Raw genomic sequence first — 25,601 nt, forward strand, 5'->3', positions numbered from 1 at the left:
GGCACAGTGGGCATTTAAAAAATGTGTTCTTGCCGAAACCAGTTTGGCTCAATGGATAGAGCGTGGGCCTGCGGACTGAGAGGTCCCGGGTTCGATTCCGGCCAAGGGCATGTACCTGGGTTGCGGGCACATCCCCAGTAGGAGATGTGCAGGAGGCAGCTGATCGATGTTTCTCTCTCATCGATGTTTCTAACTCTCTATCTCTCTCCCTTCCTCTCTATAAAAAATCAATAAAATATATATTAAAAAAAAAATGTGTTCTTCCCTCAGGGTGGGAAGAGAAAGCGATGATGTCCCGTCGTTCTGAAGATGTGCTAAAAGTTGCCATCCTTTCCCACATCTCAATCCTAGTCTTGTAGCAAAGCTCGTCACATCTCCCAGGCAATGAGGAGGTAGGTCCTAGAGATCACAGCGCTCCCATTCCAACACTATCTTATGAAGTCCCTGGTCGGCAATTACCAAAGTTTCCCAAAATGAGAGTGGAAAGGCATTGACAAAATGCCTATCAATAAGACAATAGCTGTTTCCAGACCTTTGAAGGTCAAAATGTTTCCCACATCCTGGGCAGCTCCTCCAATAGGACTTGCCTTCAGCAGCACCTGAAAGCTGGGTCAATATCAGCCCTGTGCTGAAAGCAAATCACCAACAGTCAAAGACGGTTAGTTAAACCAACAGCCAAGCCATTTCTGTTGGCGATTTCCAGAGGTAAAAGGGTTGTAGAAAATGGGCAATAATTATCCTCTATAATAAAAGCCTAATATGCTAAGTGTCCAGTTGACCAGTCGGCCGTTCAACCAATCAAAGTGTAATATGCTAATGATATGCTAAGGATGCTTACCGCTTGCTATGATGTGCACTGACCACCAGGGGGCAGACACTCCGACCAGTAGGTTAGCTTCCTGCTGGGGTCCTGCAGATGGGGACTGAGGGAGAGGGGCTGGACACACCCTAGAACCCTCCCCCCATTGGCCAACCTCCTGTGTCTCTCCCCCACCCCACTGTGCACATGTGGGGTCCCTCGGCCTGGCCTGTGCCCTCTCGCAATCCGGAACCCCTCAGGGGATGTCAGAGAGCTGGTTTCGGCCCAATCCCACAGGGGGAGTGCTGCTCAGATAGAAGCCCGGCTCATGGCTAGTGAGAGGGGACTCCCCCCCCCCCCCCCCCCCCCCCCCCCCCTTGTATGAGTTTCATGCACCGGGCTTCTAATAGCTTATAATGAAGAAACAGTTTTCCTAATTTCTGAGACAACTACTAGCAGGTCAGCCTTTCAAACCAATGGGCCCAAAAGCTGCTGGGTGTGTTTGTCAAAGGGTGCATATGTTTTATGCATTGTTCTGTTTGTATTTCATATTGAGTAAAACAAAATGGAGAAACCTTACATTCCAAATAAAAAAACTTAAATTAACCACATCTTCAAAACCATTTAATCCCATTCCTAGATGACCTCACAAGCATAAGAGACAAATGCACAATCTGTCCCATCCAGAATTGTTTCAATAGCCAAACCCAGACACCAGCTCACTGACCATCACACAGAGACCTACGAGCTCCGTGTTAACATGTACACAATGGACTGCTGTGCAGCCATTACACATAAATGATACGGACGTGTATCTAATGACAGTGATGTGACCCACCGCCTACCTGGGGGTGAGGAAAGCTCATTACAGATCATGTGTAATATCATCCCCCGGAGGCAAGGACCGTGCAGCGCAGCAGTTCTCAGACTGTATGGCCTCCGGGGTCCTGTGCACTCAGAGCTCATGAGGCCCCCAAAGAACTCTTGTTTCTGTGAGACAGATGTGGCTCTAATTGGCTGGACTTTAAAATAAAATGAAGCCTTCCTCTGTGAACCTAAAACTGCTCTAAAGGTATTAAATCTGCTTTTTCAAACAAAAATTTTTTAAAATTTATTTTAAAATAATAAGGAACACATTGCATATTAACAAGACAATATATTTGATGAAAAACTGTATCTTCCCCTAAAGAAATCAGTGAGAAGAGTGTCATTGTCTTACATTTTTGCAAATCTCGTTCATGCCCTGCTCGAAAAACGACAGGTAGGTTGGCTTCTGCATTATAGCAAGTGTATCAGGGCCGGGGCCGACACAAAATGCCAGACGGGGCGGCTTACCCAGCAGGTTTACTTTGTCAGTACGAGGGCTACAAGCCCGATTCAGGGGTGGGTAGGGCTGGTGTTACGGAGGCGCCTCCTGGTCTGCGACGGCCACCTTCGCGCTGGGGCGCGAGGCCTTCTGTGCACAGACCTGAGGTTCGGGCGTCCAAAGGGCCTCCTCTTCAAAGGACGCCATCAGGCGGGTGGGCCACGCTGCAGCTCGGCCCCTTTCACCGCTCGCCTCTGTGCAGTCTTCTCTCCCACCGGCACCTGTGAGGCCGAGCGGTGGGGCTCGGCATGCGACTTCTCCAACGCGTGGTGAGTGGAGAGCAAACCGCGTATTTGTGCCCGCGCCGCCCTGGAGACACGCACCCCGCAGCCCCTGTGACGCCGCCGGGCGCAGCCTCGGGACCACGCGCACCCCCGGGAGGACGCGGAACGGGTAACCACGCCTTTCTAGTTCGTGAAAACAGGGCGGACCTCACCCCACCCCCACAGCAGGGTCTGGGCGCCCAGGAACCCACAGACCACACTCCGAGAGCCCCGGCACAGCTGTGTGACCTCTGGCGAGTTCCTGACCTTCGGGAGCCGCGGCTTGTGAATGAGGATGGCACGCCGACGGAAGCGGCCACTGTGAGGACTGGGTGAGTTAATCACAAATGGCAAGTGAGAGCGTCGCGCTCATATTCTGGAAAATGGCTTAACAATATGGTATGTGCTTAAATGTACGGGGAGTAGTAACCTCTGAATGATGAAATTTATTTATTAACAAATATTTAAACTATAACATACATTTTAAAAAGTAGAAAGTAGGTATAGCTTGATGATTTTTCACAAAGTTAACTTATTTTATATTTGTTGAAAAGAACATTTGATTAAAGACAACAGAAAAAGCTACCAACAGCCCTTCTCTACCATCCGCATCCCAAGGCATTGTGAGAAAAACAGTGTTTTCTGCCAAAGAAGGGCGTTCAGGCGGCCGCCATTTTGGCCGAGTGACTTAGAGCCCCCTGGGGGCCGCCATTTTGAAACAGCAAAGGTCAGCCCCTCCCTTTTTCCTTTAAATTAGCCAATCACGCAAGACTGCGAGCCTAAGCTCTGACCAATCAGGAATGAGGGATGGATGACCTGCCTCAACATAAAACCATGAGCGGACCTGCTCTGTGCGTGCGCACCCTCCTGCAGGAGTGAAGACACAGCCTGCTGTCTGGCTCCGAGGGTGCGCTGGACCCGGGTTTGGGGCTCGCCTTATTTCTAACCCCTATTTCTAACAGCATCACAGTCGACTATGAGGGGGGTTCCTCAGCTCAGGGTGCCTCAGCGCGTCAGGTGCCCTTTCGCTCCAGGAAAGAGCAAACCTGAACAAGCTTTGTGTCGGCATAAAGCTGGATTCTCATCGATGTCCAACTCTGGAGCTCACCCAAAAATAAATGTCTCTACCATGGATATGGACTTCATCAGAGTAACTCATTATGCCCCCTTTAAAAAAATCAGAATTATTCTTCATAACAGAGTTCATAACAACACAGCTATCTATAATAATAAAAGCATAATATGCTAATTAGACTGGACCACCTTCCGGATGAAGCCGGGGCTGTGAGGGACGCCCGGGTGCCGAGTGCCAGAGGGAAGCCGGTGCCAGCAGCTGGGGGAAAGAAGGCCTTACTCTTACATGTATTTCATTATGTAATAATTGGAGTGAGATTCATTTTCCCTTTTCCTCTTCCAGGAATTGGGTGAAGTCAGTGTCTCAGAAACCGGCTGCAGCCCTGGCTGGTGTGGCTCATGTTGCTGGTTCGATTCCTGGTCAAGGAACGTGCCCAGGTTGTGGGCTCAATCCCTGGCAGCTGATCAGTGTTCTGCTCTCACATGGATGTTTGTCTCTCTTCCTCTCTCCCTCTCTCTCTAAAAATCAATAAAAACCTATCTTTGCTGAAACCGGTTTGGCTCAGTGGATAGAGCGTCGGCCTGCGGACTGAGAGGTCCCAGGTTCGATTCCGGTCAAGGGCATGTACCTGGGTTGCGGGCATATCCCCAGTAGGAGATGTGCAGGAGGCAGCTGATCGATGATTCTCTCTCATCGATGTTTCTAACTCTCTATCTCTCTCCCTTCCTCTCTGTAAAAAATCAATAAAATATATTTTTAAAAAAAAAACAAAAAAACCTATCTTTTAAAAATGGAGGGGAAAAGGGGACATCGGTACTACTTTCAACAATAAAGATGTATTTTTGAAATGTATTAAAAACGTAAGTTATAAATCTCTGACATCCAAAAGAAGACATCTTTACCTCCTGCAAGGTTGCCCAGTGGCAGCTGTCAGAAAGAAACCAGTTAAGAGAGAAGTAGCACCGAGAGGAGATGAGGGCACTGAACCCCACAGTCAACTTCCCCATTCAATACTATTCCTGGGAGTACTCATTCCCACTTGCCATCTAACACCCTGGGGCAAGCAAGGTAAAAATCTCAAAAACGAGTATTACTAGTACAAAATTCTTGGGGGGAAATCATCCTACAGGCACCAGTATGTAAGTTCTGGATTAATGACACAGCTTTGCCAGTGAATAAGTGATGGCAACACTGTATCCCAAACATACACTAAGGGGGTCAAACTACAAAATTATATGAAAATATCAAAAGGCGCAGTTACTTTGGAAATTCATTTATTCAGAAATGACCTGTGCAGTCACAGTGATAAGCAAATCTGTTATACAGAACTACCACCATGTAGTGGCCTCACACAGGGCCCAGAACCAAACTTCTGAAACAGAAAGTAAGAAGCAAGGGAAGAACAAGGAATGAAGCAGAGAGGACATGTTAGGAGAAAGAATGTGAGGAGGAGGGGGAGGAGGAGGAAGAGATGGAAGGTGAGAGCCAGGCTGGAGCTCCCTGGCACCAGAGCAGTGGCAGGACAAAGGGTGGGGCAAAGCTGTGCTGAGCTCCCTCCCTCTGCTGGTCTGCAGGCAAGGACTGCCGGGACCTTCTGCAGCTGACATTTTCCCAGGAAACTGCACAGTCCTGCTGATAGCATCATTGTTCCTCTTGCTGCTGCCCTGAGAAAAACATAAAAGGGCTACAATGCTGCAACTGCGTCAGCGTCAGCGGCATGGGAAGGCGAGAGGCAGGGTAGGGGGAAGGGACAGGAATCTAACAAATATAAAAAGGTACCAACTTCAGAAGAAAAAGGAGAGATCAAAGTAAAAGGTGAAAGTTGTAACAGTTATTTTGCTAAAGATAAAATTCTTAGTAGTAAGGAATTGAAAGCAGGGTCTCAAAGACATACTTATACACTCATGTTCACAGAGTACTATTCACAAATGCCAAGAGGTCAAGGAACCCAAGTGTCCATTGATGGATAAATGGATAAACAAAATGTGGTAAGTATATACAATGGAATATTATTTGGTCTTAAAAAAAAAGGAAATCCTGTCACATGCTACAACATGGATGAACCAACAGGGGATAAGCCAGTCACAAAAAGACAAAGACTGTATAAGACTGTATGACTCCACTTCTATGAGGTATCTACTGCAGTCAAATTCATAGAAACAGGAAGTAAAGGGGTGGTTGAAGGGTCTGGGGAGAGAGAAATTGAGTTCTTTAACATACAGAGTTTCAGATTTGCAAGATGAGAAAGTTCTGGAGATGTTTCACAACAACATGAATATACTTAATACTACCGAAATGTACACTTAAAAAAGGTTAAGATGGTAAGTTTTATGTTACGTGTTTTCTACCACAATAAAAGAGAAATTCTGGGTAGTGATTAAAATTAGGGTACAGCCCTGGCTGGTGTGGCTCAGTTGGTTGGAGAGTCGTCTGGTGTACCAGGATGTCTAGGGATTAATTCCCATCAGGGCACATACCTAGATTGCAGGTTTGATCCTCAGTCGAGGTGCATATGGGAGGCAACCAATTGATGTGTGTGTGTGTTGTCCTCTCTTCCTTCCTCCCTCTCTAAAATCAATTAAAATTTTTAAAAAATTTAATTTAAAATATTAGGGTACAAGTGAGCACTCTTAACGAATCTAGTTTTGCAAAACATGCTGTGAGTCCTGCATCCAAAGTGGTCCTCCTGCTTGGTCCTAGGATACTGGAACAGCCATAACCGTTGTGGCTCCCTCTCTCCATACCTAGTCTGCCAGGCATCTTCCTTGTTCTCTCTCTAGCCCTGCTAAGGGCCACGCAGCTTAGCACAGTGTTAAAGAGCCCAGGCTGGCTGGGTTCAGATCCTGACACTATGCACTGCCTGGTTATGTGACCTTCAGTTAGGTACCCGACCTCAATTTCCTCATATGTAAAACAGGGACTGTATTAGTACCTCCCTCATAGTGTTGTCAGTGATAAAAATATTAATATTATTACTAAGTGTAATAATTTAATAATAATATTAAGGATAATAATATGTATACACTTAGCACAATACCTGGCCCATAGTAGGTGTTCAGTAAATGCTTGTTTTTATTACACACACAGAAATTTAGGGTACAAGGGAAAGGGAGAAAAAAATCAACCTTCTAAAAATTACAGGTATTTTATCTAGATGGAGAGATTAATGAAACCACATGTCTTTAATTCTCTTTTAAAGTATTAATACAGACAACTTTAATGGCTGGGGCAAAATCAGTATATAAGAAGAAATGCAAATCTGAGCTCCAATGGGCTTCAGAGGTTCATTTCCACAGAAGAGCTTTGGAAAGAAAAGAAGACCCTGCAAAAAGCCAAGGGTTACATGCACAGTTCTCCAGGTGCATGTTCTTGGCTAACAGTCTGATGACTGTGGACACCATCAGAGATACTACAGAGCCCATGGGGAACCACCCAGGGAAGTCACCATCCAAAAGTTCACATCCCTCCTTGGCAATTAAAATGAAGACACTTTCCCTCAGCACCTTGTGAAGATGTTCAATTTCTAGGGTTTCTCAAGATTCACCTCAGGAGAAGTCAATTTGTCCACAGGAAGCGTAGTTTCCAAAGCTGTCTACTGAGAACCGCTGAGAGATGTGGATTGAATTAAGCTTTAAGGTACCAAAGTAGTAGTTCTCAAACAGCTGAAAAGGAAGAATAAAAACCCAGAATGAGTAACTAAAGACAATTACAGATGGAAATATTAAGCATTAGCTTCTCTTATTAAAACACCAGAACAATCTCAACAAACTCCTCATGCTTTGTCTTTTCCGTATTTATTGTCAAAAATGATCCTGGAGAAGGGGAGTGGGAGTGGGAGTGGGAGTGGGAGTGAGAAAAGAACAGCAGCTCTTCTCTCTGATTAATCTTAAAGCCTCCTCCAACAAATGCACTAGAGAAAGAGGTCTGAAATGTTAGTTCCAAGATATCTATTGAGCAGATATGAACAAGAACTTGTAACAAAATACCCTAATCCACAGGGCCTAACAAAGCAGCTACTATGACTTCCAGTTATGTGGGATCCTAGTTTTGCTACAGACAGGATAAATTTGGATATAATACATTCCTCTATCTAGTCAACAGCATTTAGTGGAAGCATTGACTAAAATAAATAGAAGATTCCCGACCCATGAAAGATTTTAATGACCCAGTGAAGAATACAGAACACTTAAATACACAACACAGCCAGACCACCACTTCTATCAGATGATGTAGCAAGTATAAATTATTATATTTATCAAAAACCTTTAATCAGATGTGGATTCAAGCCAGCATTCTAAAGTAGACATTCTTTATTACAATTCTTCACTTTTAAAAACTGTCAAGTGTGACCTGTATGACTTTATTAATCAATGTCACCCCAATAAATTCAATTAAAGAAAATAACAACTTTCAGAGATTCCAAAATGGCAGCAGAGTAAGTGGATGCTACACTGACACACTCCCAGGACCAAACTGGAATTACAACTAAAGTACAGAAAAGCCATCCTGAATAATCAAATGAAGACTAGCTGGAGAGAACCCTGATAACCAAAGACAGAAAGTGGAGACTGCATAGAGACTGGTAGGAAATGCGGAGGCACAAAAGGGCTAGCTGGGCTCCCACAGACAGCAGCTGAGGTTTCAGAGGGATATCTCAGCAGTCGGGGAGGGGGGGTCCCCACTGAGAACTCTGGAGTCTAAAGCCCAAGCCAGGCTCTCCAACCCAGAGCACCAGAACTGATAAAGATACTCACATAACATCTGGCTGAGAAAAAAAGCAAAGTTGCTGTCTGCTGGGGAAGATAATTGAAAATGCAGGCAACCTCTTAAAATGCCACTGCACAAAATTTCACATGCAGCTGTTCACCATGGGGTCCAGCTGAGGGAGGGCAGAGTGGAATGAAGTCTTGTGAGCAGAAGCCAGGGTTGGGGGCTCTGGGGTTAGACCTAGGAAGGCAGACACCTTGGTTTCCTGTGCTGAGTCATTCCCTCATGCTGTGAGGACATATTTTTCTGGTGGAGCTTTGCTATCCAAGTGGGTTTTGCGCGGAGGAGGGGGAGGGGGTTGCCCCACCCTATTGGAAAACCCCATGCCCCAACCTGTGGAGTTTCTGAAGCCCATTAAGAGACTAAGAATAACAATCAGCCTGCAGGCATAAGCAATTGCCCCACCCTGTTGGAAAAACTCTCACCCCACCCTGTGGTCCATAGCCTGATGCTAATCAAGACTGAATACAATCAGACTGCAGGCAGAGGTGGGTCTCTGGAGGTTTTCCGTCTTTGCCTGATCTAATTGAGGGTCCAGGGCTAGAAAATGCAGAACTTGGTACACATCTTGGTCCTTTCCAAAGGCACCTAGCTTTAACAGAGGGAGCCACAAGCTGTGGATTGCTGATAGCTCCAAACAGGGTACTCAGGACAAGTTAAAAACAGTGGCTGACACTGTCCTGCACTAGAGATTGGGAGGCATAGCCGATCTACCTAATACATAGTCACAAACCCAAACAAGCAGCCAAAATGGGGAGACAAAAAAATAAGCCCCAAACGAAAGAATAAGAGAATGCTTCAAAAGAAGAGCTAAATGGCCGAAACTGGTTTGGCTCAGTGGATAGAGCGTCGGCCTGCGGACTGAAAGGTCCCAGGTTCGATTCCGGTCAAGGGCATGTACCTGGGTTGCGGGCACATCCCCAGTAGGAGATGTGCAGGAGGCGGCTGATCGATGTTTCTCTCTCATCGATGTTTCTAACTCTCTCTATCTCTCTCCCTTCCTCTCTGTAAAAGATCAATAAAATATATTAAAAAAAAAAAAGTTAAAAAAAAAAAGAAGAGCTAAATGAAATGGAGATAAGAAACTTGTCAGACATAGAGATCAGAATAATGATACTCAACACAGCCAGACCACCACTTCTATCAGATGATATAGCATGAGAAAAGATACAACAACAATGAGTGACATAGCATTAACAAAGAACACAGTGGAAGGAATCATAGCAGATTAGGGGAAGCCAAGAATCAGATCAGTGAATTAGACAACAGGATAGAAAAAAATCACTCAATCAGAGAACCAAAAAGAAAAAAAAAATTAAAAAACAGGAGGACAGTTTAAGGGAACTATGGGATAACATGAAACTTAACACTATTTGTAAAATAGCAGGGCCAGAAGGGGAAGAAAGTGATTAAGGGATAGAGAACATGTTTTAAGAAATAATGGCAGACCTGGTGAAGGAAAAAGTCAAACAAGTTCAGAAGACACAGAGAGTCTCAAGCAAAAAGAACCCGAACAGGCCCAAACCAGACACATCATAATTAAAATGCCAAAAATTAAAGACAGAGAGAGAATCTTAAAGGCAGCAAGGGGAAAGCAAACTGTTACCTACAAATAAGCTCCCATAAGGCTGTCAACTGATTTTCCATCAGAAACTCTACAGGCCAAAAAGGACTGGCGTGAAGTATTCAAGGTAATGAAAAGTAAGGATCTGAAACCAAGATTACTATATCCAGCAAGGCTATCACTCAAAATCGATGGTGAAATAAAGAAGAGCTAGACCAAAAAAGGCTACCAAACCAGCACTGCAAGAAATGCTAAAGGGTCTGCTGTAATGAGAAGAAAGAGAGAGAGAGAGAGAGAGAGAGAGAGAGAGAGAGAGAGAGAGGGAGAGACATAGGCATAAAGAATTAAAATGGCAATAAATAAGTACCTATCCTATATAATAAAGATGTAATATGCAAATGGTCATTACGCCGTGAAGCATAACAACTGGATCACAGATCAGCAGGAGGGGGGGACAGTGAGCTACAAGTGGGTGGTAGAGAACTACAGGAGGGGACAGGGCAGCAAGCTATGAGGGGGGAGGAATGGGGGGGGGGCGGAGGGAGCTACAGGAGGGCAGGGCAGTGGGCGGAGAGCTACTGGAGGGCGGCAGTGAGCTACTGGCGCATGATTCATGCCCAGGGCTACTAGTCAATAATAACCTTAAATGTGAATGGTTTAAATGCTCCAAACAAGACATAGGGTAGCTAAACAAATACACAAACGTGACCAAAATATATGCTGTCTACAAGAGACCCACTTCAGAATAAAAGACTCACATAGGATGAGAGTGATGGGATGGAAAAAAATTTTTCATGCAAATAGAAAAGAAGCTGTGGTGGCATAACTTGTATCTTACAAAATAGACTTCAAAATGAAGGCCATCACAAGAGACAATAAATGTTACTACATAATACTAAAGGGATTGATCCAACAAGAGGATATAACCCTGGTAAACATATATGCACCTAAAAATATAAAACACCTTCTGAAGGACTTTAAGAAAGATATCGACAACAATACAATCATAGTAGAGGACTTTAACACCCCACTGACTTCACTGGATAGATCTTACAGACAAAAAATTAACAAGGAAACAATGCCTCTAAATGACACACTGGATCAGATGGATTTAATTGACATTTATAGAACATTTCACCCTGAAGCTGCAGAATATACAATATTCTCCAGTGCACATGGGTCATTCTCAAAAACAGACTACATGTTTGGACACAAAACAAGCCTCTACAAATTCAAGAAGACTAAAATCATATCAAGCATCTTTTCAGATCATGTATAAAATTAGAAATCAACTACATTCAAATACATGGGGACTAAATAGCATGTTATTAAACAATTAATGGGTTACCAATGATATCAAGAATGAAATAAAAAACTTTATGGAAACAAATGAAAATGAACACACAACAACCCCAAATTTCTGGGACACAGCAAAAGCATTCAGTACTGAGAGGAAAGTTCATAGCATTACAGGCCTACCTCAAAAAGAAGGAAGGAAGGAAGGAAGGAAGGAAGGAAGGAAGGAAGGAAGGAAGGAAGGAAGGAAGGAAGGAAGGAAGAGGAGGGAGGGAGGAGGAGGAAGGAGGGAGGGAGGGAGGAAAAAAATAAAAGAGAAGAAAAGAAAAGGAAGGAAGGAAAAAAGAAAGAAAGGAAGATTAATAAGAAACTATTTAACCCTACAACTTAAAGAATTAGAAAGAGAACAACAAGAAAAGCCCAGAGTAAGTAGAAGGAAAGAAATAATAAAGATTAGAGCAGAAATAAATGACATAGAGACTAATAAAACAACACAAAAGATCAATGAAACAAAGAGCTGATTCTTTGAAAAGATAAACAAGATTGATCAACAGTTAGCCAGACTCATCAAGAAACAAAGAGAGGGGACCCAATTAAAATCAGAAACATAAGCGGTGAAGTAACAACTGACATCACAGAAATACAAAGGACTGTAAGAAAATACTATGAGTATCTATACACCAATATGCTGGACAATGTGGATGAAATGGACAAATTCCTAGAAAAATACAATCTTCCAAAACTCAATCAGGAAGAATCAGAAAAACTGAATAGGCCAATAACAATTAATGAAATTAAAGCAGTAATTAAAAAAAACTCCCTGCAAACAAAAGCCCTGGTCCGGATGGTTTCACAGGGGAATTTTACCAAATATTCAAAGAAGAACTAACACCTATCCTCTCAAACTATTCAAAAAAATTAAAGAGGAAGGAACACTTCCAAGCTCTTTTTATAGGGTCAGCATTATCCTAATTCCAAAACCAGGTAAAGACACTACAAAGAAAGAGAATTACAGACAAATATCCCTGATGAACATAGATGCTAAAATCCTCAATAAAATATTAGCAAATCGGATCCAGCAATATATTAAAAAGATCAGCTGAAGCCAGTTTGGCTCAATGGATGGAGCGTCGGCCTGCGGACTGAAGGGTCCCAGGTTCGATTCCGGTCAAAGGCATGTACCTTGGTTGCGGGCATATCCCCAGTGGGAGATGTGCAGGAGGCAGGTGATCGATGTTTCTCTCTCATCGATGTTTCTAACTATCTCTCTCCCTTCCTCTCTGTAGAAAATCATAAAATATATATTAAAAAAAAAATGGGAAAGGACTTAAATCGACAACTTATCCAAAGTAAACACATACAGATGGCCAAGAAACATGAAAAAATACTCAACATCACTGATCATCAAAGAGATGCAAATTAAAACATCAATAAGGTATCACCTCACACCTGTCAGAATGGCTATCATCAACAAATTAACAAATGACAAGTACTGGTGAAGATGTGGAGAAGAGGGAACCCTAGTACACTGCTGGTGGGAATGCAGACTGGTGTAGCCACTGTGGAAAACAGTATGGAGTTTCCTCAAAAAATCAAATATGGAACTGCCATTTGACCCAGTGATTCCACTTCTAGGAATATATCCTAAGAAACCCAAAACACCAATCAGAAGGAATATATGCACCCCTACGTTCATAGCAGCGCAATTCTAAGATCTAAAAACAGCTCAAGTGCCCATCAGTAGACAAGTGGATAAAAAAGCTGTGGTATATTTACACCATGGAATACTAAGCAGCAGTAAAAAAAGAAGGATCTCTTACCTTTTGAGACAACATGGTGTGGACCTGGAGAATGTTATGCTAAGCAAAATAAGCCAGTCAGAGAAAGAGAGGTATCACATGATCTCACTCATATGTGGAATTTAATGAACAAAATAAACTGTTGAATAAAATAGGTACAGAGATATCATGGAACAAACTGTTGTATCTCAGAGGGAAGGCGGGGGTGGGGGTGGGAGAAGAGATCAATCAATGAACTTGTATGCATATATGCATAAGCCATGGACACAGACAATAGGGTGGTGAAGGCCTGGGGCCGGGGTGGGCTATAAGGGGTCAATGGGAGAAAAAAGGGGACATAGGTAATACTTTCAACAATAAAGATTTTTTTAAAAAGAAAATAACTTTCAAGTGTGTCAGAGAGAAGGATAAGCCAAACTCTTAGAAAGACCTGCTCTTGCGATGATCAAGAATCCAAAATGACGTCAGAATTCATCCCAGGAAAATTAAGCTGCACTGCTTAGATACGGAGTGTCAAAGAAGAAAGGGCTTACCTTCTGTTTGGAGGCAAGAGTTGTTCTCTCTCAAAATGTCAACAAGATCCTAAGAAAGCCTTTCAATACACATTTCCAACAATGTTTGAGTAGAACCTAAAGGGAGGACCTCTGCACATTAGCAAGTGACTGTCTCTTCTCTTCGTTTTATATCATCTCCACAGCCCTGAATTTCAGCCTCTGTCACCTTTCCTCTTCCTGCAATTACTGGCCTAGCAAAATGCCTGGGGTTCATTAAAGGCTAACTGTATAAAAGCCCTGTAAATATTGATTCTCCAACATGACATCAACTTGACCCCAAAGATCTATTTAAAGGTTCTGTGCTGCATTGTCTTGTCCTTCAGAAAGGTGATCAGCTCTAGCCTGTATTGATTTACACAATTAACTCCTCTTCCTGGTTTTGGTAGCCAATTCAAACCATATCCACCCCTTTGTGTAAAGAAATGCAGCCTGAAAAGGTTATCTGCTAATCCTTTCATTGAAAGTTAATTTGAAGTGAAAGCCTCATCAGTGGAAATGAGAGATTTACAATTTTGCCAACCAAAGCCTTATAGATACAAAGCAGACATGACCATAGAAGCAGTAAAAGATGAGACAAAACAAAACTAAAAGAGAACTCCTAATGGCCCTGACTGGGTGGCTCAATTGGTTAGAGCAGTGGTTGGCAAACTCATTAGTCAACAGAGCCAAATATCAACAGTACAACAATTGAAATTTCTTTTGAGAGCCAAATTTTTTAAAACTTAAACTATATAGGTAGGTACATTGTTATTAACTTAATTAGGGTACTCCTAAGCTGGCCTTTGCTAAAAACGTCCTCAATCTGATTGAGGTACATTCGCTGAGGTTGACCCCTTCCAACTCTCCCATCCACACTCATTTTGTATACTTGTTTCGTCTATCTCCTTTCGTTCATCCTCTCTTTTTTTTTTTATTGATTTTTTTTTTTTTTACAGAGAGGAAGGGAGAGAGATAGAGAGTTAGAAACATCGATGAGAGAGAAACATCGATTAGCTGCCTCCTGCACATCTCCCACTTGGGGATGTGCCCGCAACCCAGGTACATGCCCTTGACCGGAATCGAACCTGGGACCCTTCAGTCCGCAGGCCGATGCTCTATCCACTGAGCCAAACCGGTTTCGGCGTTCATCCTCTCTTTATGTCCAAACCATCTCAACATACCTTTCTCAATCCTCGATACTACATCTTCTTTCACTCCACAACGTTCCCTGGATGTGCGTGCCTGCATGTGGTATTTTGTGGAAGAGCCACACCCAAGGGGCCAAAGAGCCACATGTGGCTCGCGAGCCACGGTTTGCCAACCACTGGGTTAGAGCATCATCCTGATATGCCAAGGTTGTGTGTTTGATCTCTGGTCATGGCACAAACAAGAATCAACCAAGGAATAAGTGGAACAACAAAAATTGATGTTTCTCTCTCTCAAATGAATAAATAAAATTTAAAAAATTCTTTTTTAAAAAAAAGAGTAATGGAGATACCACAGCTAGAGCTGGAAAGTGACCTACCTCTGCTGACTTCACCTTGCAAGTACAGTACAAGGCTTGAAGTATAGTAACCTCCATCTTGGGTAAAAACTGCTGTTTAACATTTTAACCCTGCTACTATGTAAACATTTGCTTCCTTAAATAATAGGGAAAATAAGACTACTCCCCATTCCAGAGAGGCCATAAAATATGCCCCAGACAGAGTTGTCAGTGCTGGCGCCAGGCCAGGCCTTGAGATATGGTCTCACGGCCCTGTCCCAGCAAACAGGACTTTTTCTCAGAAGGTCCGGAAGTCTCATTCCAAATTTGGAAAACAAAGAGCTGAAAAACATATAAATTGAAAAGACTTCCACCATATTTAGCCCCAGAATTTGAGAAGCCAGAGTTCCTCTGGGCCCGCTAGCGCTAGTGAAAATGAACAGGACTCCAAATAAATTTGGCTTATTGATTAAGGCGTCTTCTGCTTTACAATATAACAGGCTTAGCAAAGAGGAGGAGGGAGGGCAGCATGAAGGCAGATATGGCATGATGGGTCATGCTAAGTAAGCCAGGTTAGATGTTTAGAGGAGTCCTTAAAAGAAGCAGTGAGGAAGACTAAAGCTAGAGACATAAGGAGAGTAAATCAGATTAAGGGGAACTGAGGGTCAAGTTCAGAAGTGAGACTTCATTCTAGACATGGGGGAACTAATGAAAGCTGCTGAGTAGGTTGGTAGCCTAAGATGGAAACTCTGTTTTAGGAAAAGTAATCTGGGTGTGGTACTGACTGGAGAAGGAAACAAGAGGAAGAAAGAAAAGGAGACCAGAGTAGCAGTGTACTCATGAGAGATACTGAGTGTCAACTGACTACAGTACGAGTAGTGGGCCTGGAAAGATTGGAGCAGATGTGAAACACTATGAATGAAACACAGAAAGGACTCAGTGACTTTCTAGATGAGGGGAAGGAGGTAAGAAAAGGAGATGAGAAAAATCATAAATGACTACTGCCATAACCTTCAAGAATTTTTATGAGTTTATTTGAGCCAAACTGACAATAATTACCAGGATGCAAAATCTCAACAGATTGAGAAAATGCTCCGGAGACTGGCAGTCTTTATCTTATTTTATACACTAGAGGCCCAGCATCACTTCTACTTGCCTCAGCTGGCCACCCCACCCATCACCTCTAGTAGCTCTCCTGCTGCTAAGAGCTTGCACCCCACCCTGCCTGCTGCAAGAGCCGCTGCTCATTTGGTCATGACAGCATTACTGCGTGACGGCCATGGGCCTTTTATATAAGAGACTAGAGGCCCAGTGCATGAAATTCGTGTGGGGGTGGGGCGGGGAGGGAAGGTTGGTCCCTCAGCCTGACCTGCACCCTCTCCAATCTGGGAGCCCTCAGGGGATGTCCTACTGACAGCTTGGGCCCACTCCCCGTGGTTCTCTGCTCTCTGTGGGTCCTGCCTGCTCCACACCACGGAGACAGGCAAGCAGGCCCTGCTGGGTGCTGCCTGCGGGCCGCGCTTGCCTGCTTACAGGTCGCCGTGGCAATGCCTGCTGGGCTTACATTGCCAGGGTGATGCCGTCAGCATCCTGCCCCGACCGCTATGGGCGCCGCCATCTTTGTTGTGGAGTGACAATTAACTTGCATATTACTCTTTTATTAGATAGGATTATAGTCAAAGGAGAAGATGTAAGGGGGTTACATGAAATCTACTGGTGATAGATTAGGGAGAAGAGAGAAGGTAAAGCAGGGAAATCTCTGAGATTGGATAAAAAGTAAAACAGATACATACTTCTATTGGTGTGCATAGGATAGTTAACAATTAACATGATAACAATAACAATAAGGGGTTCTGTGGTCTCCTGCTCTGATGGGAGATTGTGCCCTGAGGGGTCTGGAATAAGGAAATTACCCTGACATTCCAAAACTATGTTAGCATAGATGCAAAAAGACAATAGACAGGCTCAGTTAAGGTAAAGATTGACCTCTGTCAAGAAAAATACTGTCCTAGGACATGACTGCCCACCATGCTTTTCATTAGGAAGTTTTAATTTCAGATCGTCCTATGTGGTTACTTTAGGTCTCTGAGTTTGTAAGGCATACCATGCAGACCTCCCTTGAGCTGGTCAGGTTTAGGATGTGGCCCCTTTTTTATCAACAACATTGTAAATGGGGTATATGAAGTTACCATTAATAGCAACAGAACATTTCTAAGAGGAACCTATTTTATGGGGGAAAAATGAAACAAATTCAGGTGTATTTATACACTCCTGGCTGTATCTTTGTGTACCAAGCCCTTCTTCAACCTAGGGTGTTTCTGGTACGCTGAGAATATATAGTAGACATCAAAATCTATAGCACGAATCTTCTCTAATCAGACATGGTTAAAGTTGCTAGACCTATGCAAGGGGGAGGTTGGAGTTTTGGGGGAGCTAATTTTAATTCAGGGGATATTAAAAAGCCTATTGGTCATCAAAAAAAATCTATAGCACGGTTAAGTGGACATATCTATAATAATAAAAGAGTAATATGCTAATTAGTCCAGACAGCCAAATGACCTTCCAGACAACCTTCCAGATGAAGCTGGGGCTGCGAGAGCCAACCCCTTGCACCAATTTCATGCATCAGGCCTCTAGCATCACCATAAAAAGCTTTACAGCTGCCCTATTTTTCTTAGTAAGTAGTTCTTTATATATTAAGAAAATGAACCCTTAGTCTGTGTTATAAATTGCAAATATATTTTCCCCCAGTAAATCATTTATCTTTTGACTTTGCTTATGGTGATTTTTACCATGTCAACTTAAAATTTTATTGACTCAAATGTGTAATAATGTTAACATCAAAACAATACCAGATGTTAGACCAGTGGAGTCTGGACCTTGGTTCAGCAACCTCAGTGCTTGAGTTCTGGCTAAGAAAGAAACTTTACCAGTATAAGAGAAAGTTTATTTAGAAAGTCACAGAAGTAGAAGAAATGAGTGGGAGAAGAAATGGGCTCAGGAAACAAGTTACAGAAGCAAAAGAAGGGCCCTTGGAGCTTAGGAGAAAGAGAAAAGCAAAGAAAATAGACTGAGGGAAAGGGCTGGGGAAAGGCGTTGGTGTGCTCCCTAGAGAGAGCCACACTGGTCCTCAGTCATGAGGGAGTTTATCTGGAGGTCTCAGGGGAGAATCCATTAGAATATTCATCAGCTTTCCAGGTGTGTCCTTCTAGGGTTGTGGTCTCTACTGATTGGTCAGTACCAGGGCAGGGGGACATTAGTCAATGCAGCTGGTCCTGATGTCAGCCATGGTTGCTTGTCTGGTTTTGCTGCTTTTCTGAGCCTGGAGCTGAAACACAACTGAGATCTTGATGTATATGATGCTGGTCAGAACCTCACTGTCTTGGGGGCTTAATGCTTAAGGGCTATTCTCCAGCCCCCTTGATCTTTCCCCCTCTAAGGAGGTCTAACCCACACAACATGCCAGGGGAGGAAAGGTCAGGGGAGGGTCTGAACCCCATGACCAGCGATATGAAAGGTCAGGGGGTCGAAACCCCGGGACCAGAGATATGCTACGGGAAGAAAGGTTATCCTGGGTGCCAGGTCCTTGTTTTCCCAGTTTTGCAGTTGCTCGGTACCCTGGGCTTTCCACCTTGGTGACCTTCTGTACCTGGCTCATGCTCCTTGTTCTCCTCATGTCTGTCTAACTGCCTACCACAATAAAAGGAGATTTTTAAATCAAAGCTACCTGATGCCAATATTGGTCTAGATTAAGGGATCAAGGTAAACAATACATACAAACTATTGACAATACACTAATACAATAAAGATCATCACGGCCAATCTTTATGAAGCAAGCATGTGGTTATCCCACTGCACCCCCAACCCCAGGAAGCAGATTCTATTACTAACCCCCATTTTATAGTTGAACCTGAGGTTTAAAAGGTTTAAATAATGTGCCCACGGGTACACAAGCAAATAAATAGTGAAAAATTGAAATTCGTAATGCTGGAAAAGAAAAAAAATGAAATAAAATTTGTGATTCAAACCCAGACAGCCTAACTTTAACCCCTGCACGCTCCAGCCTCTTCCAGTGGGTGATGTCCCTTAAACAGGGCCCTGTTTAAGTCACAGTCAGGAAGCTTGACCCACACATCTCCCAAAGACTGAAGTAAACATATTCTTTTCACTTGTTATTCCTACTTTCACTGTCACCTGGACCTGGTTTAAGAGTCAAACGACTCTTGTTCAGCTGGAAGAAATTTAATTGAATTCTGGATGAAAATAAACACAAATCAACTAAATGGCTCCATTTAATTAGGTGCTTGAATGGGGAAAGAAGAAAAAGCTTCAACTGCAAGTTTAAAAAAAGAAACCTGGTTGTTCTTTCTAGGCTAAAGTAGTTCATGAAGAGCTAAGTGGTCTATTGTTTTGAAAATAAGAGCCCTAACAGAAAAAATTTAAATTATAAAAGAATCACGTCAAGGTTTTAAAATCAAGTTGAGTCTTTTCTCCTGACTTTTGTTTTATAACAATTCCCTTGGGGATTCTGAAACCTAAACCATTTTCTTTCTGAAACATTTCTCTTTGACACATACACATACAGCCCTGTATTGTTGGAAGCCAGAATTTTTTAAAGCCTGCTGTAAAGGAACAGAACAATGAATAGCTACATAAAACTACAAATATTTGATAAGAAAGCAAAAATAGAATTTAAGACTGCCAATATTTGTGATAGCTCCTGTAAATAATGTTAAAAAAGAAACAACAGGCCTAAAACGGAGTCATTTGCCCCCACAACAGTAAACTAAGGCTTTTTTTATTCTTTTGACTTCAGAGAGAGAGGGAGAGAAAAAGATATTAATTTGTTGTCCCACTTATTTGTGCATTCATTGGTTGATTCTTATATGGGCCCTGACTGGGACCAAATCCACAACCTTGGGGTATGGGGACGATGCTCTAACCAACTGAGGTACCCAGCTGGGGCCAGTATACTAAGATTTTTATTACAGTTTCAACCTCTCCCAGAAATGTGACTGTTAGACAGTTAATCTGAAATTTCCTGATTAGCACTAGTGAAGTAATCTGTAAGATAAGACCCTTACCTTTCCTCTCCTTCTCTTCAGCCCCAAAAGATGTCCTGGTCTGAAACAATCTCTATTTTCTTTGCTAATAACTTCCTTGCCTCACCCTCCTCCTGCCTATAAAAACCTTCCATGTAGTACAGTTTCTCCCAGCCCCTCTCTACTTGCTATATGGAATGCTGCCTGGTTCATGAATGGCTCAGTAAAGCCAATTAGATCTTCAAATTTACTAGACTAAGTTTTTGTCCTTTAACAGTAATAAGTACTAATTTGGACAATTGAAGAAGAAAATTTAAAACCTAAGGAAGTATGATATTTGAAAACTGTGGGAACCCTGGTCAGAGTACACTGGATGTTCAAGGCCAATTTGCCATATGCATGTGCAAAGGCAATGACACAGCAGTTTTACTGTATGCAATGCGCAAGTGTACCTTTCTATAACCCAAATATTGATATCACTATTTGGCAAGAAGCCTCTTTTGTCTAAGTTGGTATAAAGACGTGTTGTTGCACGGCTGCTTTGTCGGACTACTTTGAAGAACTATTTTGTCTGATGGCTCCTTGTTAGCAATGGATACTTAGTCTGCAATAAAGTCTCTCCTATATGCCTACGACTGCTCATATTGTCTTCCAATACCTGGCATCACAGGGGTACAGTCCCTAGCAGAGGAGGAGCTGTGCTCTGACAAAAACTGTTATGTACACAGCTGCTATCCTTTTTTTATTTTATTCTCACCCACGGACATGCTGAGAGAGAGAGAGAGAGAGAGAGAGAGAGAGAGAGAGAGAAGGAGAAACATCAATCAGTTGCCTTCCATACATACCCTTGCTGGGGATCAAACCCACAATCTAGGTTTGTGCCCTGACCAGGAATCAAACTGGCAACCCTTCGTGCACAGGCTGATGTTCAACCAACTAAACCACTGCCACTGGACCATAGCTGGTATCCTTTATTGAAGACTCTTTATAAAATTAAACAAACCAGAGAGAAATGTGGACCATCAAAATAAAAGATTCTGGGTCAAAACCAAGGCTTCCCTGGCAGAAAACTGCAGGATAAAATCCAATCACCCTGTAGTTCCTTGCTCACATGATCTGTGAAGCCACCATTTTTAGTTTGTACATGATTGCTTCCTAGGGAGAACACAGAGGGAATTATTGATTTCTAGTAATGTAGTGCTATACACTGAAGGAAAACAAACAACTAGATTTAAAGTCTAACTGTAGTCATTTTTCCTTATATTCATTTCAGACCTTCTACTCCTTCCTCCTGGGCCCGATGACAATCATCAAAGACAAGAAATAACTCCACATGTGACTAGGCTGCAAAAATGGAAATCTCAGACAAAGGTGAAGAAAAACTTCTCATATTTATGACCTCAAGCCACAAAAGTGAATGAACGGCCAATCTTCAACAATAATGACAAACCTGATGGGGATCCCTGCCCATTTGGCTTCCCAAATGAGACTCATTCTCTTCCTTCAATCCTAGACAGAGGAGAGGTCATTCTTTTCAAAGATCTCTCCATTAAGGAAATCTACTTCTTGTGCAGGGTGGCCTCAGTGAACTATTTGCCGTCCAATATGACTTCAATATAGGAAATGCATTTTTGAAGTAAAAAATGAAGACTCAAAATATGTAAGTTCTGAGAAATTTATAGTCATCCTGGTGTACATGAGTTAAACTAACCTTAAGAACATAAATATAGTGCAACTGAAAGTAAGTACTAGTGCTCAATTAGTGCAAGTGCATAGAAGGATGTATTGGACCCCATTTCTCCCCAAGAAAAGATGCTTTCTATTGTTTTCATGGATGGCAATTAGACTTCTGAAATCCAAAGTAAGCCCTAGCTGGTTTGGCTCAGTGGCTAGAACGTTGACTTGTGGACTAAAGGGTCCCAGGTTCGATTCCAGTCAAGGGCACATGCCTGGGTTGTGGGCTCGATCCCCAGTGTGGAGCGTGCAGGAGGCGGCCAATCAATGATTCTCTCTCATCATTGATGTTTCTATCTCTCCCTCTTCCTTCTTCTCTGAAATTAATAAAAAATATATTAAAAAAAGAAATCCAAAGTAAACAGGAATAGCAAATGCACGCTACTTTGAACTTCAAGTGTTTTTCTCCCATAATGTTTTATCAACTCCTATTTCCCTGCTTACAGATAAAAGTAACAGTAGTAACACTATTCTGTACTTAATAATAATGCTCACCCACCTACTGCCCTACCAGGGGTGGAATAAGGATAAATGGAAGATAGTCTGACAAGCAGTTAGGGCTCTTTGGGAAGGCACTCCCAGCACGAAGCCTTCCCGTGATTAAATGACCTTTCATCTAAGGATCTAAACATATCCTAGAAAGCCCAGCTCATTAACCCTTCAAAAAATTGCTGTGATGTAAACCAGAGCTGAGCATTATTATCCCCATCTATAATAGTAAAAGAGTAATATGCTAATTAGACCCGACAACCTTCTGGACGAAGCTGAGGCTGCAAGGGAAGCCCGGATCTGGGTGCCAGAGGGAAGCTGCTGCCGGCAGCTGGGGTAAGGAAGGCCTACTCTTGCACGAATTTCGTGCATTGGGCCTCTAGTTTAAAGGATAAGAAACAGAGACAGGCTAGGACCACTAACATTGTGTTATGAATTCAGGAGTTCCTGGGAGCAGACCCAGAAGACAGGTCAGGAGAAGGCTGTGTCCACAAGGCACTTACAATTCAAATAACAAATCTGTACTAAAGAATGTCAAGCAGGGAAGTAGTTTCATCTCTGGTCTATATGTATGCAATCAGACAGTGAAGAAATTCCCTTGGTTTTGTGGCCAAGGGTGAGACACAAATGATGTGAAAACCTACAATCACAGCCGTTGGAAGATCCTAGTTGAAAAACAACAAACCAAATAATGCTATATTTCAGAAACATTCTTCATGAAATTGGCTTCAAGGTATAGAATTAATAAGACCTTCAGTAGTAAAAAGAAAAACATGGACACTAGTCTAAAAATATAATAGATTTGAAAAAAAATCACAGCTCTTCATATGTCATAGTACTAATCTTGCTTAGAATTAGGATCTTGAATAAGGTGTCTTTTTCCCCAGAAATAAGTTTTATTTCAAAGTTTTACTTGTTAAAATTCCCCAAACCTAAAAAATAATTCTGAATTTCTCCAAGGTACCAAGCAATTCAAATTATCAAGGCTTTTGTACCTTCCATTTTCCTTCTAGCTACGTGCAAGATCACTTCTGAAGAGAGCAAACATGGGAGATGCGAAGAGACAAGAAGGAAAATGGAGCCCTAGCTGGTCTGGCTCAGTGAACAGAGTGTTGACATGAAGACTGGAGGGTCCCGGGTTCGATTCCAGTCAAGGGTACATGCTCAGGTTGCGGGACAGATCCCCAGTACGGGGCATGCTGGAGGCAGCTGATCAATGATTCTCTCTCATTGATGTTTCTAACTCTCTATCCCTCTCCCTTCCTCTTTGAAATCAATAAAAATATTTGTTTGCTTGTTTTTTAAAAAGGAAAATGGAGCTCCAATACATCCAAAAGTCAAAATAACCCTTCCAACTTTTAAAATATTCTTCTAGGCTGCACTCCTATGAATTCTTTCTAAATATCATCACAGCCCTAACCGGTTTGGCTCAGTAGATAGAGTGTCGGCCTGCGGACTGAAGGGTCCTGGGTTCGATTCCAGTCAAGGGCATGTACCTTGGTTGCGGGCACATCCCCAGTAGGGGGTGTGCAGGAGGCAGCTGATCGATGTTTCTCTCTCATTGATGTTTCTAACTCTCTATCCCTCTCCCTTCCTCTCTGTAAAAAATCAATAAAATATATTTTAATAAATAAATAAATAAAATATCATCACAAAGGAATACCATTGAGCCCATTCACACTAAGGTAGGCCATGTTCCTCTACATTCACACAATCCCCCTTGAAACAAAGACAGAAGCTTCTTTTCTATTGAAGAGAGAGGTCAAAACGGTTCTTAGGGCATGCTGGACTTGAAAGCTTTCCTATCAATGACTATACAGACACTCTTTCCCCTAATTTCTCCATCTTTAATCAGGCACCGTGCTTTACAAGGATATTCTGTAGTTAAAGTAATACATTATAAGATGAAATTTTGAGTTCTGATTATTATTGTTACTCACTAACTATAACTACCAACGCATCATTACAGGAACCAAAAAGTAGAGTTTCCTTAAAAGAAAAAAGGTTTAGCAGGAACTCTGAAGGCTTATGGCAGTGATGGCGAACCTATGACACGTGTGTCAGAGGTGACACACGAACTCATTTTTTTGGTTGATTTTTCTTTGTTAAATGGCATTTAAATATATAAAATAAATATCAGAAATATAAATCTGTGTTTTACTATGGTTGCAAATATCAAAAAATTTCTATATGTGACACGGCACCGGACTTAAGTTAGGGTTTTTCAAAATGCTGACACACCGAGCTCAAAAGGTTCACCATCACTGGCTTATGGTGTCTGTAGTCATGATGTGGTTTCATGGAGCTGTAATGTTTTAAAGAATGGAATAGGAACATGTACTTCTGAATCAATAAAGACTGGAAGATCTACCTCAGAACATATGAAGACTGGAATAAAAACATCTACTGCAGAATAAAAAACAGCTTATGGACTCTGGAGTCATGATCTGGTTTCACAGAGCTGTAATGTTCTTAAAGGAGGTCATGGTTCCATTCTCAGTCAGGGCACATGCCTGGGTTGTGGGCTCGATTCCCAGTAGGGGACATGCAGGAGGCAGCTGATCAATGATTCTCTCTCATCATTAATGTTTCAATCTCTCTCCCTCTCCCTTCCTCTTTGACATCAATAAAAAATATATATTTTAAAATATATTTGGGGAAAAAAAGATGTGCTACATATATACAATGGAATGCTACTCAGCCATAAGAAAAGATGAAATATTGCCATTTGTGACAACATGGATGGACCTTGAGAATATTGAAGTCAGAAAAAGCTAAGAACGAAATGATTTGCCTCATTTGTGAGATGTAAAACTGAAACTCACAGACGCAGACAACAACAGTAGGGTGGTTATCAGAGGGGTGGGAGAGTACGGGGGCGGAGGGGAGCCAAATATATGGTGACAGAAGATGGTTTGACTTTGGGTGGTGAGCACACAATGCAATATACAGATCATGTATCATACAAATGTTCACTTGAAACCTATATGATTCTATTAACCAATGTCACCCCAATATATTTAAAAAATGTAGCCCAGCTGACGTGGCTCAGTGATTGAACATCGACCCATGAACCAGGAGGTCACGGTTCCATTCCTGGTCAGGGCACATGCCGGGGTTGCAGGCTCGATCCCCAGTAGGGGCCATGCAGGAGGCAGCCAATCACTGATTCTCTCTCATCATTGATGTTTCTATCTCTCTCTCTCCCTTTCCCTTCTTCTCTCTGAAATCAATAAAAACATATTTTAAAAACAAAATAAAACATCTACTTCAGAATAAAAAACATACTTATAGTCTCTGTAGTCATGATCTGGTTTCACAGAGCTTTAATGTTTTAAAAGAATGGAACAGGAACATGTACTTCAGGATAAATAAAGACTGGAATTAAAAA

General features: G+C 42.4%; 1 protein-coding gene across 6 annotated transcripts in view; it reads right to left on the reverse strand.

Annotated features, from left to right (window-relative positions):
• Window positions 1-4,760: 4,760 nt before the first annotated feature.
• ASCC1 (activating signal cointegrator 1 complex subunit 1) overlaps window positions 4,761-25,601 on the reverse strand; it is a 92,181-nt gene continuing 71,340 nt past the window's right edge. For 4 of the 6 annotated variants that reach the window (XM_036337017.1, XM_036337019.1, XM_036337023.1 and 1 more), the window contains exons 10-11: window positions 7,048-7,165; window positions 4,761-5,167 (exon numbers count right to left, since the gene is read on the reverse strand). In XM_036337017.1, the coding sequence (XP_036192910.1) occupies window positions 7,049-7,165 (117 nt within the window). In that variant the 3' untranslated portion in view covers window positions 4,761-5,167; window position 7,048. Of the gene's footprint in view, window positions 5,168-7,006; window positions 7,166-25,601 lie in introns of all 6 variants that reach the window. The other 2 variants (XM_036337020.1, XM_036337018.1) reach the window with 2 other exon arrangements.

This window comes from Myotis myotis, unplaced genomic scaffold (assembly GCF_014108235.1).
Source record: "Myotis myotis isolate mMyoMyo1 unplaced genomic scaffold, mMyoMyo1.p scaffold_m19_p_15, whole genome shotgun sequence".
Lineage (NCBI taxonomy): Eukaryota > Metazoa > Chordata > Mammalia > Chiroptera > Vespertilionidae > Myotis > Myotis myotis.